This window comes from Mustela putorius, unplaced genomic scaffold (genome assembly GCF_011764305.1).
Source record: "Mustela putorius furo isolate JIRA1106 unplaced genomic scaffold, ASM1176430v1.1 tig00000083_pilon_pilon_pilon, whole genome shotgun sequence".
NCBI classification, from domain to species: Eukaryota; Metazoa; Chordata; class Mammalia; order Carnivora; family Mustelidae; genus Mustela; species Mustela putorius.
In genome coordinates this window covers 14,804,402-14,820,056 of record NW_025421273.1, presented here as the reverse complement: position 1 = coordinate 14,820,056, position 15,655 = coordinate 14,804,402, and the positions used below count along the sequence as shown (strand labels likewise).

The 15,655-nt window shown below is 54.1% G+C and overlaps 1 protein-coding gene across 2 annotated transcripts in view; it reads right to left on the bottom strand.

Annotated features, from left to right (window-relative positions):
- PPP2R2C (protein phosphatase 2 regulatory subunit Bgamma) overlaps positions 1-12,416 on the bottom strand; it is a 128,149-nt gene extending 115,733 nt beyond the window's left edge. The window contains exon 1 of one of the 2 annotated variants that reach the window (XM_004770526.3): positions 12,197-12,416. In XM_004770526.3, coding sequence (XP_004770583.1) covers positions 12,197-12,266 — 70 coding nt within the window. In that variant the 5' untranslated portion in view covers positions 12,267-12,416. Of the gene's footprint in view, positions 1-12,119 lie in introns of both variants that reach the window. The other variant, XM_004770527.3, reaches the window with a different exon arrangement.
- Between the last annotated feature and the right edge of the window lie 3,239 nt (positions 12,417-15,655).

Here is a 15,655-nt window from a genome sequence, read left to right as displayed (position 1 = left end):
GAGTCCGATGCTCAACTGATGGCACCACTAGGCACCCCAATGTTCTGTGACTTAAAAAAAAATCTTTAAGTCTTAAAAAATTCTCTTACTGACAGTTTTAAGTTATAGAGAAACTTTTAAAATAGCGAAAGCAGTATTTAGTACGGTAATTTTAAAACCTCAGAAATATCAAGAATTCAAGTGTTTTTATTTCTTTGTAATAACAAATGCGTGGGGGAGTCATTTGGACAGTGCTGCTTCCGTTGACCATCCAACTGCTGGCACCCTGTCTGTGCCTTGGAGACCCATCCTCCCAAGCTCAGGTCAACTCCTGTGATTTTACCCCACATGCTTCCAACACCAGGAAACATCTTCTAGAGTCTACTGACTCCCGCATTCTGTGTAGCTGGCTGCATGTGAGAGTCCAGTCGGCAATTTCTTCTCTAACTCTGCTCACCTTCCCCACATCCCTATTTCTGCTCTAGCTGGGTCACTTTCACTCCCCTGCTGACCACTATCTGTTGGCCAATTTCCCCTTTTTGATTTGCCACTTGTGTAAAGCATCGCATGGGTTTCTCAGGGGAGACAAGGAGGTGGTGCTGCCACGTGCTTTGCTGTCTGTGAACTAACAGATATGCGGTGACCAGCCAACGGCAGACACCGAAAGAAGTGACCGGGTCGTGGTCCACAACATGCACCTGTTATTTACTGAGTGATCTGCACATTGAAAAGGTAGCAGCAACATTTTTGCTTTATGCATTTCCCCACGGTCACTGCGCCATGGTAACTCAAGTCTGATCTGTGTGGCTATGGGTCTGGAGTGATTTAACAGGAACACGGGCACTGAAATCTACACCTATCTAAACTTTGTAAAGAGAAGACTATGTGCTCAGAGGATGTGGCTAGGCAGAAGGGTGGCTTTTATTCACTGGGTCACTCAGACACATTCTTACCCAGCACCCGGTGGGTGGCAAGTGCTGAGCTATGTAAGACGAAGCAGATGTGTCCAATATCTGTATCTACTGACATTTCATGGAGCAGGACTCTGGGTCCTAGGTTTCAGAAAGGCCTGGCTGCCAGTCCTATCTTATGATGTGAGCTGAGTCACTGTCCTGGCTGGGACTGGGAGTGAGGGTTCTTTGGTTATAAAGAACAGAAATGACACAGGCAAACACACATAAGAAGGAAGTCCCTGGAAGGTTCTGGAAGAGCTACAGAATCAAGGAGAGCACCATAGCTAGATAAGGCATCTCAGAAGGAGCAGGAGCTGGGCACAACTGGGAATTCAATCTGGGAATCCAGGACTATTCCAGTTCTCCACTGCTATGTAATAAATCTCAAAACTCAACGGCTTCCAACAGAAACCACTGTTCTTGCTCATGAACCTGCCATCTGGCCAGGTCTTGGTGAAGATACTTACACCCCCTGAGCAATGTGACCAGGCTCTCCCAGCTGATGAAGGATGAGGAAGACCCTGGAAGGAGAGAGGAGCATGCCCCGGGGCTGACTCCTAGGATACAGGCAAATGCCCATCAGCCTTCTAGACCCATCAGTCAACTGGGAGCCAGACACAGTCTGGGGGGTAAAACTGTAATCTTTCCAGAAGAGTAACGAATGTCTTCCACACTCAGTGATCTGGAAATGGGATAGAGGACGGGTCTCAAACAGGAAAGGCCTAAGAGACAGAACACCCTCATTCAGGTGCAGGACTCGGGATCCTAGTTCAAACCCAGTAATTAGAAAAAGGCATTTGTGAGACAAGTAGGGACCTTGCCAGGATGACTGAGTGTTCGGATGGGAAGGCATGAGTACTCATTCTGGTAGGGCTGGTGGTGGCACTTGGGCAGGCAAGATGTGCCCTGGCCTGCTGAGGGAGTGGGGAGATGACCAGAGGGCTGAACTGGCTTAAAAAGTTCTTCAGCCAGAAAGAGAGGAAAGTCAACGAAGGGGGCATGGTGCAATCTTCAGAGCGGCTGGAGCAAGGCCACTGGAGAGCAGCAACTCCAGATTCAATTTCCTCTACCTCTGTACATACTTGGAAGTTTCCTTAAAACCTTTTTGAAATTGGGGTGCCTGGGTGGCTCAGTGGGTTAAGCCTCTGCCCTTGGCTCGGGTCATGATCTCAGGGTCCTGGGATCGAGTCCCGCATTAGGCTCTCTGCTTGGCAGGGAGTCTGCTTCCCCCCCCACTCTCTACCTACTTGTGATCTCTCTCTGCCAAATGAATAAATAAAATCTTTAAAAAAAAAAATTAAAAAAAAATAAAACCTTTTTGAAATTGAAAAAAAAAAAAGCTAAAAGCTCATCTGATAATACAAATGACTGCGCCTTTTATGGAGATTTATGTCTATATATAGAGATTTTACCCAATACTCACAGAAAGTATCACAGGTGGGGACCCAGGTTCTGAGGAGGAAGCACCTGCCAGCTGGGCCAGGACCAGAGTTCAGGCCCCAGGGACCCAGGCCCCAGCACTGGCAGACTCTGGTGTCAAGGCCACCATCTCCTCAGGGCAGAGGAAGGCAAGAGGCCAGGCAGGCCCAGAGGAAGCCCCAGGCCTGAGCTGGTGATCCTATCCCTGCTTGGGGCAGCTGGGACCTCTGAGCTGTCTTTGTACTGCCTCAATGGGCCATTCAGACCAGGACTGTGGAGGACAATAGCTTCTACTGTACAAGGAGGCAGGGCCCATCCTGGACAGCGCAGTGGCTCCCAGGTGGACCCTTTACCCCAAGCTGCCTGGCAACTGCTTCCTAGGCTCAGGCCAAGGACCCCAGACATGGTCAAGAGACAAGAATATGTCCCTTCATGGGGCACCTGGGTGGCTCAGTGGGTTAAGCCTCTGCGTTCGGCTCAGGTCATAGTCTCGAGGGTCCTGGGATGGAGCCCCGAATCAGGCTCTCTGCTCAGCGGGGAGCCTGCTTCTCCCTCTCTCTCTGCCTGCTGCTCTGCCTACTTGTGATCTCTCTCTCTCTCAGCCAAATAAATAAATAGAATCTTAAAAAAAGAAAAAAACAATATGTCACTTCGCACACGCTATTCTTCATGCCTGGAATGTACTCAAATGCCATGACCCAAAGGGCATCACTTCCTGACCTGGAGAATACCACTACTCCCTTCAGTGCCAAAGCACCTGTCCTCTGCAGAGCTGTGGCCAGCCCCCCACGTCCACCCCCCGTGCAGGGGAGGGGATCCCTCCTGCTCCTGGCCCATCTCAATTGCCTTTAACCACACACATGGGCATGACAGATGCATTCATTGCCACAAGTTCAGCCTGAGCACCACACCAGGTATTCCTGGGCTCAAATGCCACACCCTCCTAAGCCAGGCAAGTAATCAGATCTCAACAGATCTCCCGTCCCTGCCCTGTTGTTCCCTCCACAACAGGTGGAGGTCAGGAGTGTGGGTTCTGCAGGCAGACAGCCTGTGTCCAAACCCCAGCTCTGCCCCTTATGCATGGTACTCAGGGCCAGCTCTCAGCTCTCTCCCCTATAAAATGGGGAGAATACATACAACACTGGATTTTGTCAGGAACCAGTAAGAGAGGTACTTAGCATCACACCGGGTATATAGTATGCAGTCAGTAAATGGTTAATCATATTAATGGTTATTACATTTGTTTTACAATTATTTAATACTGAAGTCCACATGGGTCATTTTGCACGAGGGCCGCTGGCTGCCAGTGTGGTCGGAAAGGGGCATCTCTCTTGCAGGGCCTGATTTAGCCAGCAGGACTCCCCAGGGCACTCTGTGGGGGGCAGCTCTCTCTCAGTGGCATTTGAGACCCTGGGAGAGACAGCCTGTGCTTTCAAGGACACAGCCTGGCTCCTGTCCACAGAATGAAACCAGGAGCACCGAGCTCTCGAAACATGCCTTCTAGGACCTGGATTCTTTGCCCCAGAAACAGTGAGACTGGAGAAGCAGGGGCTCTGGGGGAGAGCAGAGAATAGACAGCAAACTATTCTGTGTGCCAGCAGGGAGACCCGAGTGGGGAGACAGAGTTGCAGCCCGCAGGGGCTAGTGGAACGACATCACCAAGCAGAGCCCCAGGGGAGAGGGTCTGAGTGGGTGTGAAACAGGGGGCCCGGGGGCTGCTTTCTGATACTGTCCTACCTGATGGTATGGCAGGGTTTAATGCTGGCCATCCATCCTTCTTCCCTCCCTGTGTCTTCCTAGCTGCACTGTCAGGCCTAGGACTCCACAGCCCTCCTGTTTTCTTCCTACCTGGGTGAATACCCCTACCCTGCCCCAGACTTCTCATTCTCCTTCCTTTAGATGTTGGCGAACTCTGGGCTCTGCCTGAGTTCTCTCCTGTCTGGGCTCTGACCCGACCCGCACCCTCCCTGTCCAGCCACACTGGCTTCTTTTGTGCCCAGACCTCAGTGGCAGCTTCAGAGATAATAGTCCGACAAATGAATGAGCGAGTGAGTAAATGAATGCCAGCAATGAACTTGCTCCTCAGTGTTGCACGTCCAGCATCTCATGTCCCCCCAGCTTATAAGGGGGAGCAGTAAATGTCTGTTGAACAAAAGGAAAAAGAAATGTCCCACCTCATTGGTATTCAGACATAAACTGAAACAAATATCTTTCATTTACGATATCTGCAGAGGTCAGATGAATTACGATACCAAATGCTGATCAGCAGGTGGTAAAACAGAAAAATTCTCTGGAGAATAATTTGGCAATATGTGTCAAGAACATTAAACACACTCATAATTTTTACATAAAATTGCGTGCACAGGGTTCTCTCGTAAGAAATTATTCCAGACTTAAAGGGAGGGATGGGAGTAGGGTGTCCTCATTCATAGAAAGGGCTCGTTCACTTGGCGTTAGTTATACGAGAAAAAAGGCCACCTCATTATCCAACATCAGGGGGTGATTAATTGGACCATGGGACACCCATCACAGCAACAATGTGCAGCCCATTAAGGATGGAGTTTGGGGGCGACGCTGGGGTTACCAGTTGGGTACCTTCTCTCCCCACCCCGCTAGCACTTGAGATCACACAGGGAAGGTGGACAAGAGGGCAATCAAATCTGCCTTATTAATGGTAATGGTGGGAGGAGCTAGGGACCCCTAGTCTACTGCCCCTCCTCTTGGACCTGTGGGGAGAGAGAAGTCTAAAGACTGGAGACTGCAATGAAAGACCTATGGGCATTTCCTTGGAACAGCCCACCCTGAGGGCCCAATGGGTAGGGGAGGAGCACCGAGCGACCTTTAATATTTTAACTCCGCCCACTATGGAGAAGTTGCCCAATGAGTGACAGACTCTCACATTTCCACCAATCACAAAAGCGAAGAGGGGGTGGGAGGCGGGCCAAGAGTTCTTTCCCCCTGGAATTCCAGCCTGTCCCCTATGGCAAAGCAGAGCCAATTCTATCATTTTTAGGGCCCAGTGCACAATGAAAATTCAGAGCACCCTGTTCAAAAAGAGGGGGAAACTGTAATTAAAGATACTAAAAAATAATGCTCTTTCATTTTCCCCTAGACTTGCCATGGTGTCATTTGCCACTTCTTGCCAATAGAAAAAAAAAGAAAGTTTAAATTATAGCATGGATTTTGCCACTCATCATTCTATTATGCAATTCCAGTTTTAAATGCAAATAGGAGAGTATTTAACTGGAAAGCAGAGTCACTGAAATACACACTTTGTAACTGGTAGCTTCCATAGGCATGTGTCTTTTCCTCTTACAGGGCAGCGGGAACACAACACCAAACCAGCTCATCTGGCTTTTCTTCCCTTTTTGGTGCTTGCACATTCCACACGCAGCTCCTGTCCCCTTGGCTCAGTGATGAACAGGCGTTGAAAGGGAAGGACTGTGGCTGTCCCACCCTTCCGTTCCCTGCTGGGTCCTCCTGTTCGGCATCAGTGATCAGCTCACACAAGGACGTATCATGGGTAAGGGGGTATGACAACCGGGTTCCTTGGTCCCTCGAGCTCCTTGGAATGTCACTTTCTCCCTTCTGTGTCCAAATCAGGTTCTGGTTCACAGGGAAAAGAGTGGCTTCTCCACACCGTCTGCTCCCACCGCTGCCTACAAGGTTGTGGGCACATCCATCCAGGGTGCGAGCAAGACCGTGCGGGAGCTCAGCGACACTCAAAGTGCACATAAGTTAAGTGTGTACAGAAGCCACACAAAACAGCCGAAACACATGTTGTGGGCATCACCTCTGCTCAGGTGCCTGCTCCACTGTACCATCAGATGTCACTTACAAAAACGGGGATTTGGAGATAAAATTATAAAACTTTCAACATGGCCATGGCAGAGTACGAAACCAAAAACAGGCCTCCTGAGTGTGGAGGGCCCCACGTGACTGCACGGGTTGTACAACCAGGAAGCCCGCCAAGCACTGGAGAACTCTATTATAAGCTCATGTTTCATTTAAAAAATCGCCTTCAACACGGTTTATATGGAGCGATTACAGCTTTTATTAAACACAGACGTGGGCATTAAAAAAAGACTGGAAGGAACTATCACAAATTGCTAACGATGTGCATCTTAGTGCAGCAGGCTGGAGACTGTGTTTCTCGTCCCCATGGCGACTCCAGTCCTGTCCATTATACCGGGGGTGACACACAGTCACGCTTCCGGACCTACAGTCCCCTCTTACGAAAAGGTCCCCTGGCTCTGCGGGCTTCAAGGATAAAAACCGAAAGCTGGAGCACGTTAAGACAACCAGGAGATGATGTGGAAAATTTTATTAGAATCTGATTCCCATCTTGCAGAAAGAAAATGAGAAAAAGCCTACCCCGTGACTGCACCATCCCTTGCCTTGGAATTGATTAGAAATAAACGAGTGTGTTGCTTACAGTGTAGCCCAATGTGGTTTGGGGAAACTGGTAACAACAGGAAGCCCTTTGGAGTCAGCGTGGCCTTTGCTTCTCCCGGCCATGTGACAACCCAGGGCAGGAGGCTGTGCAAGGAGACTGAGGCTCAGAGAGGTGACGTGGCTGAACAGAGAACACCCAGCAGTGAGCCCCCATACCCTAGAGCTGCCTTTGCTGCCCCCACCCCTGAAATGGAGACAGTATGACCTTGGGAAACTTCAGGATTGCTCCTGGAAGTGATATTCCTAAATGGAAGGAAGATGTGGAGATCCAGAAGTCCACTGCTTGATTTTCCAAACCAAACGTTGGCTCTGCCCACTGTCCCTCTGGACTGGCTTGAAGGCAGAGCCACAAGGGACCTCTCTGAGCCTCCACTTCCCAGTGAAGTGGGGACAGGGTGGGGTTAGCCAGTTTGATGGTGGTTCTTAGGTTCTACTCTAACTGTACCCCAAAGGAGCAGGCATCATTGTTGGCAGACCAGGATTATTAGGCACTGACTGGGTCCAGGGCTCTGGGCCGGACATGTTTATACACATCAAGCCGTTGCACGCCATGAGTTCATGAACAGTGTTCCTTCCACAAAGCAGGGTGGGGAGCTCACGTCATGTTACCATATCAAACAACACTATGTCCCTCATTTCAAGTGATCAAAAGCAGCAATCCAGAGAAGATGCTAAGGTTCTGAGACTGTGTGACCCACTGAGACGGTGAACCCAGAGTCAGACCCTACCGGGGATGCGGGTCTCCTGACACCAGATCCTGGGATCTCTCATCAGGCTGGAAATGATTCCATGGGACAGCGGAGAAAGGGAAACCAGAACTGGGCAGCTTTGACTTGAGTACAATGAAAGCCATCACAGAGGATTTCTCAAGCAGTGAATGAACACATCAAACTCCCTCTTGGTTTCAGGGATCTCAGATGTTGGCCGTGAGTGACAAGGGAGCCTTCTGGTCTTCCGGATAACCAGGAAAGAGGTCGTAGCTGGCTACAAGTCACAGAAACTTAGCTTAAGGTGTGAAGCGATGAAGGAATGTGCCAGCCCATGAAACTGGAAATCCAGAGGTGGGGGAGGGGGGCAATCAGCGAATCACAGAGACCCCAGCAGCCACTCACGCTCTGCCTGGGCACCAAAAGCATTGTCACCTTAGGGTTCACTCCCTTCGTGGTCTCAAGGTGGCTGCGGGCAACAATGCGGGGGTGGGGGGGGGCTTTCCTATCCCTTCACAAGAGAGAGACTGACTTCCTGCAGCTCTACTGTCCACTCAAGCCCATGTGCATTCTGGAACCACCACTGCAAGAGGGATGCACGACCCCAGGACCAATCCGACCCAGCCTATGGCCAGTTCTCTGGCTGAGAACCACTATGCTCTTGGTGAGGTGAGGGGTCGGCTTTTGGGGAGATCAGCCTCAGTACCCTCCATGGGGGGCAAATTTGGGTCCCACAAATAGCACACCTCCCCATTGTGGTCTAGGCCTGGGCAGAAGGCCGACAGGATCCCCACGCAACTAGTCCAAAACACAAGAACAATTCCATGCTGCAGAAACTGCCCAGCTGCTGGTTTCAGACAGGCTGATGACAGTCTCCTGACCCTAACAACTCCCTGTCCCAGTCCCTGCTTCATTTCCTCAGCCTGGGTGGCTCTGAAATCACATGCAACACGCGAGGACAGTGAGCATATGGGGTCAGGGAAACAGAGGAGTCTTTCTGTGGATCCAAGAGGCACGCAATGCATGTACGACAGAGGTTCATGGCTGATATGCTCAAGGGAGAAAAGCTGGGACTGGGGTGCTAGCAGGAAAGCACGCCCTCAAGAGCCTTCCCCTTCAGGTGCCTGGGAATGACCACTGCAACCTCCCCTGGGGTGTGAGCCCCCAAAACCCTGCGTCTGGCCCCTAACTGCCTGCCCAGGGCCACACCCAGCAGAAGACAGGCCCCTAAACACTGATGACAGAAGGGGAGGAAGAGGTTTGTAGATCAGACTAGCCTCAAGACGCCCACTTCATTCACCTCAAAGCTGAGCTACATGGCTACAGCAAGGGAACACAGCCAGGAAGCATTCCTTCCTGGGCCATATCTGGCTCTTGAGAAGTCTAAACCCACAGGACTTGCTGGTACTCTCTTACCCCTGGCAATCCTTCTCCCAAGGGTCCAGGTCCTTCTACTGTCTTGAGAGATTCAACTGTACTGCTCTCCCCAGCACCCTCCCCACAAACTTTCCAAAGTTCTGTGTCCCAGGGTGGCCTGCACCCATGCTTGTGGTGACAACACTCTATCAGCTGAGCTGAGCCAAGAGTTAAAGGGGGTCAGGGTGGGGTGGGGTGGAGGAGTCTGCTCTGACAAATTCATACCAAGGTGTGAATGACTAACAAAATCTAAACTCTTCCCAAACTGTTTGAGATTTTACAAGTGGAGATTCAGGCACTCAAGCAGGACTCCCACTGGCAAAGATGACATTTAACTGAAAACCTAAAGGATGAGGAGTCAGTGGTAAGAAGAGCAGGAGGGGGTGGTCAAGATAGAGAACGCAGCCAGTGCAAATGCTGTGAGGCAAGGAAAAAAAAAATGACCTGCTTAAGGAACAGGAAGTAGACCAGAGTCACTGGGGTGTGGTGAGTGAGTGTTTGTGAGCCAAATGACCAGGTGGAACAGGAATTTGTACACCTGGGTCTTTCGCAAAATCTCAGCATCCATTATCTGCTCGTGAAGCTCTTCCAGGAACTGTATTAATTACACCCGTGCCCCTGATTAAATACCTCCAGCTGACCAAGCACTGTGCTGGGTATTTTCTGTATTAGCATAATCACCGATCATCCCAACAGTAATAACGTGAGATAAGTTATGATTATTTCTCCCTTTACAAAGGGAGAAAGTGAGACTCAGAAAGGTTTAATAACTTGTCTAAGATTACACAGCATGAGAAGAGTCAGAAGGAGGCTTTGAACGTAAGTCTAAGTGACATCCAAATTCGTAACCCACCCAGTGAGGGAGCATAAAATGCCAGGTGCAGTGCTGGGCAAGTCCATCTTCATGCAGGGCAGCCAGAAACCGCATCTAATTCTAATTATGACAATCACAGCTCTTGCTTCCTCTCCTAGACCCTACTCTCCCCGAGGACAGGAATTTCTGATCTCACTCGTCTCTGCACGGCAGCCCCCAAGTCCTACGCCCTACACATGCAGGCACTCAGTTTGGGATGTGGACAAGGTCAAGCCTCGGTTCCTTCTATAAAATTGGGAGGCGATGTACACGAGATCTTGCGTGAGGCCCCGGCACACAGTAGGTGTTCAACAAACTTCAGCTGCTAGTTAACAATTTACATCTCCAAGGCTGCTCCCACATCCACTGTCCCACTGGCCCCTCCCAGAAACCCTGAGATCTTGTAGGCAGGATGGTATTCTCACTCCCATTCTACAGATGGGGAAACTGAGACTTAGTGAGAAGGGCTTTCCCTCAATAGCACAGAGCTCCCTTCTAGAACATAGGCTGCCCAAGGACAGCATCTTTGTCTAGTCCCCAGGGCCAAAACAGTGACTGGCACATAGTAGGGAAATATTTGCTGAATGAATGAAGAGGAATTAAAAACATCACTTCTTTCTCAAAGGATGCACTTCCCCCTTGCTCTGCTCTGGTAAGAGGCAATAAATTTCTGGAAGCAAGCTAGAAGCGTGGTGGGGTAGATAAAGAAGGAATTAATGTTTGCAAATGTCCGCTATGGGTCAGGCATAGGGGGTTTTACTTTTAATCAGAGTCCTGCATCCTATCCCATCATCCTCAAGGTTGAGATGAGAAAACAGAGGCTTTCTGCAGAAAGCCAGACCGGAATGACCTGCCAAGATCCCCTCTCAGCCAGAGCCAGACCACAAGGGCACCTGCCAACAACCCAGAGGCCTCTCACCCTCTACGCTCAGCAGCCTGCGCGCAGAAAAAAAACACCCCGACGCACGCTGACTCTACCTCACCCTCACCAAGGCAGGCCACAAAGAGCCGCTTTCAGCTCCCTGGGCCCCAGAAAGCCCGAGCTTGGGGGCTGAGCCCTCACCCAGCCAGGCAGCCTTACCTCCTTCCCTTTCCCCTCCCCCACCAGCAAAGCGTGACTCAGCGGTTCTCTTCCCGGGAGCGGGGAGCGCCACCTCTCAGCGTCCCTCCGCCCAGGATACACATCAAGCCTCAGCTCCCCGGGACGGGACACTGGGGTCCCGCCCTGCGCTCGCCCCGCGCTCCTGGGCCTCCGCGGGACTCCGGCTTGGACTCGGCCTCATTTCCGGCAGAGCCAGGCACTAGACCGCGGACAGTACCCGGGAGTCGATTCCCAGCCGCCAAGCCCACACAAGGTTCCCTGACACCGACACCCACGCGCGCCAGCCCCGCGGAACGCCTTGCGCAGGGCCCCTCCCACTGGGGGCACCCACCGGGGGACATCTTGCTACCAACCCACCAACACTTATGCAGACAGTTTATCGGCCGCTAGGGAAGGTTCAAGCAGTCCCTAAACCCAGGAAGGTCTCCAGCGCAAGTGTCCCCTCTGCCGCATGCTGACACCCCGCGGCTAGCGATCACCCCATCTTCAATCAGGGATTCGCTCCGCAGGCCCCTGGCTGCGGTTTGGGAGCTGTTCCCCACCATTCTCTGGGCAAGCTGAAGGAGAGAGACCCTTGGAAGTCACAGGTCCATCAGCGCTGACCAGCGGGATTCTACCACCTCGGGGTGGGGGTTGGGCTTGGGCCTGTTGGACCAGTCTGGGGGATTTCAAATGCAGGGCCCCTTTGGGAAGGCATGTCCCACTTTTAGGGGAAAATTCTGCCAGTTTGGGGCCAGCTCTTTCTGTCTCAGTATAACTCACCGGGAATAAAAGACCAACCCCAAACGGGCCGCCGTCTCCCACCCACGAGGGGCCCCTGCCTTTAGAGGTACAGGCAGTGCCCAGGGACAGCGAGCCTCTTGGGGGGGAGGGTCTGGCCTTGGGTTTTTTTTTCCCCCGTGGTTCCCTCTTCGTCTCTGGGGAGTGGGCAGCCTAGAAAATTCTGTGGGCTTTGGGCAGGGCTGAAATGGCAAACCCAGGATTCTAAACCACTACATCTCCCTGGATTTCTTCACCAGATTAACCGCAGGAATGGCCTTTTTACAAATGATGGCCAGGGCCGATACAGGATGCCACACGGGCCTGGGGGCCGAAAGCTGCCTGCCGGAGGGCGGCGCGGAGGAGGGCGCTGGGCAGCGGAGGCCGGCGCCCTCAGGCTCCCTCCCTCCGGGACCCGGGGCAGGGTGGGGTAGGGTGGGGTGGGGGGGACACGACACACAGCGCGCGGTCCAAACCTTCGGAGGGCATTCGGTGCGACGGCATCCCCACGCCGCGGCCGGCCGGAGGGGGCCTCAGACAACACGTACGTTACCTTCAGTCACATAGCTGTGGTCCCGCAGGAAGCTGTGGTTAATTTTCCGCGTGTCCGTGTCCTCGCCCATTGAAGGCCGTGCCCGGTGCCCTGGGCATGCCCCGCCGCCGCACACCGATGCAATCCGCAGAGGTCGCGCCGGGCGCGCGGGCCATGCCGCCGCAGCCTAGCAGGGGCGCGGGCCGCCGGGGCCCCGGGGGGCGGGCATCGCGGCCGGGGGCGGCCTGGGACGGGCGGGGCGGCCGGGGCGGGCGCCGCGGTCAGGCGAGCGCGCGGCGGGCGGGCGGTGGCCGCGGGTGGGGGCGGGCCAGGGCCCGGGCGCGCATCCCGGCCGGTGCGCGCTGCGTCGTGCGCCCGGCAGCAGCGGCGGCGGCGGCGGCGGCGGCGGTGGTGGTGGCGGCCTGGTGCCCGGGCGCCTGGCTGCGCGGCGGCGGGAGGGTACGCGCGCGGCGCTGCGCCGACCGAGCCGGGGCCGAGCCGGGCTGCGCGGGCTGGGGCCGCCGCCGCCGCCGCTGCTCCGCAGGCCCCTCCCTCGCGCCGCCCGCTCCTCCGCCCCCGCGGCCCGCGCAGCCAGCCGCGCGCCGGCCGCCCAGCGCCCTGCAGGTGGAGCCGCGCCCCGGTAGGGGCGGCACCGCTGTGCTCCGGTCCCCGCGGGTGGGCACCTTTGGTGCCTGAGTGTGCGTGCGGGAGAGGGAGGAAGGAGATGGTCACCTGGATTCAGGGGCGGGGGGAACGCTGGTCCGCTGAGCTTTTGGGGGGCACCTTGGCCGCCCAGGTGCCGGAATTATGGAAGAGATGCCCAATGACGGAGGGAATAGAAGAGGTAGGGCTGGCGGGAGGACAGGGAGTGGATGGGGGTCGGCTGAAGGTGGCACCTTGGAGCCTGGAAGGCTTCAGAAGTGGGTTAGGAGAGTGCACAAGGGTCCCCTTCGTTGGTAGAGGAAGGTGGGTCGGAAAAGTTTAGAGGACCCTCTGGAGCGCAAAACTGGACCGGTGGGAAGTAGCTGGAGGGATGGGGCGGGGGGCGGGGGGCCGGTGTAGGACCGGGCGGGAGAATCCACAACCTGCGAGGTAAAAACTCTGGATCGGCTGCCTGGAGTAATTGGCCTCCTCCAGGCAGAGCTCCATGATCTATCCTCCTGTTAGCCTCTCTACTGGTAAAAATAAAGTGTAGAAACCGCGCTGGGTGCCCTCCAAAAACAGGCTGGAAAACGGGTCGGTCTGCCAGTCTCCCTCTCCACCAAACCCGACCTTCCCTGCCTCCCTTCCCTTTTCACCGGGGAAAGGGAGGGGAAGGAAGGGGGAGGCTGCCTGGGAGGAGCAACAAATGCTGAAGGGCCTTTTGCCCCAGGTGGGAAAGGGAGCTGAGATCCCCAGTCCCAGAATCCTGTGAGGCTTTGCTTCTTTCAGCTGGTTTCCTGGGGACTCCAAACTGCAGGGGGCCAGGTGAGTCCAGAAGAGGCAGGGACAGGAGGCCAGGGTCAGGAAGACTGGGGCAGGTGGATGCTGCCTGTGGTTTCTTTTTTCTTTTCTTTCTTTCTTTTTTTTTTTTTTTAAGATTTTATTTATTTATTTGACAGAGAGAGATCACAAATAGGCAGAGAGGCAGGCAGAGAGAGACAGAGAAGCAGGTTCCCTGCTAAGCAGAGAGGCTGATGCGGGGCTCGATCCCAGTACCCTGAGACCATAACCTGAGCCGAAGTGGGCTTAACCCACTGAACCACCCAGGGACGGCTTGCCTGGGGTTTCTTGCTGGGGAGAGGGAGTTTGGGAGCTAGAGCTGGGCTTTTACGGGGCAGAAATGCCCAGAACGGACCCCCCACACACACCCCTGCTGTGTGTAATGGAAAAGGCTGGACCCCTGAGAGTCCTGGGGGTTCTGCCAGCACCACCGCCTACTTCTTGAATGCCCCCGCCAACCTGTCCCACCCTCAGCTTGTTCACAACATCCACCTCAGAGCACAGCTGTGGCAGGTTCAGTCCTGGACCAGGTAAACACAGGTCGGATGTGCTTGGGCTGCGCTTTCATGAAGGAGGCTGACGTTCGTTCGTGTCCTCTCCCACCCACCTTCTTGAAGCCGGTCTCATTCTGCCCTCTCCCCCTTGTCTGGACTGCCCGAACCTCACATCCAGAGCCCAGCACCCTGCTCCCTGTCCATACCCTGCTCGCCTCCCTATCTCTATATAAAAACATGGCTGCAGCCTCAGCTTCCAGAAGCTACGGGCTGGGTTCAAGTCCTGACAGGGAGGGGGGGTGGCTAGCACAACCTTGCCCGTGAAATGGCGTGATCCTGGGGCTGATGTGGCCAGTTCCTGTCCAGTAGGGGAGGGCCTTGTCCGCGCTCTGGCATGGTAGCTGATACTATCACCATGCTGAGACTCGTCTCTTCTCTGATCTTAGGGAGACCCCTGTCCATCATCCCCATCTGTCATTCGGTGGAAGCACACACCCCATTTTCCAGGAGGCCCTGGATCCCCATGGAAACGGCCCTGTCCTGGGCTAACACATCAACACACCCCTTTGTCAGCTTCTGGGTCAAGCAGAGGACCCCTGGAGTTGGCGATCTCCAGCCTTGATGGACCCCAGGGCACATCAGCCCCTCTGCACTCTCCATCAGCTCATTCTTCTCTCACTTCCTCTGGGCTCCTCCAGACTGTCTCTTCTCTTCCCCTGAAGCACCCGTCCCCATCAGAACCAGCGCCTTGCCCACCAACCCACACTCACCCTGGTACAAACCATTGCTCCCTCTTTATGTCTCCAAACATCTCTGGTCCCTCAATGCAGGGCTGCCCTGCCCCTCGGTCCTCCTATCCCCAGCCTCTCTCTGTGTCTGCCTCCCCATTCATCTGTCCATGACAGATGTTTCTGCAATATCTCCTGTGGGCAGGCACATTCCCAGCACAGGGGTAACATGGGGAATAGAACAGATCAATCTCCCCATTCCCATGGGGTTGAGCCACGAGCAGGGCAAGATCAACAAGGTGGAGTAAGCATATAAGTCAGGTTGGGATGGAGATGGGTGGTGATGGGGGTCTCTTGTACAAAGTGGGAGTGGAGAGGACCCCTGTGATAAGGTGAAATTTATCAGCAGTCCCCCTGGGGGCTCCCCACGGCAAAGCCTGCTTGGGTCTTCCACATTAAGAAACAGTCCTGACTCTGAGTTCCCTTCTTGCTGCCAGCACAGTGTCCTCTCTGTTTCAGGGAGGAACACATCTACATGCCCCATCTCCTCTTCCGCATCCCCCCACACTCACTGCTGGAGCCCTCCACAACCTGGCCTCTTCTCACTGTCCCACCCTGCCTCCCCAAAGGGAAGCTGGTCTCAGCAGGGTTGATAATGACTTTCCTCTTCCTGGAACCAGTGGATGAGTTCCTGGACTCCTCTCTTAGCTGACCCTTCAGCAGTCTTCACCCTGCGGGACCGCCCCGTCACTCCTTCCATTTGCTTTGGGGACCCC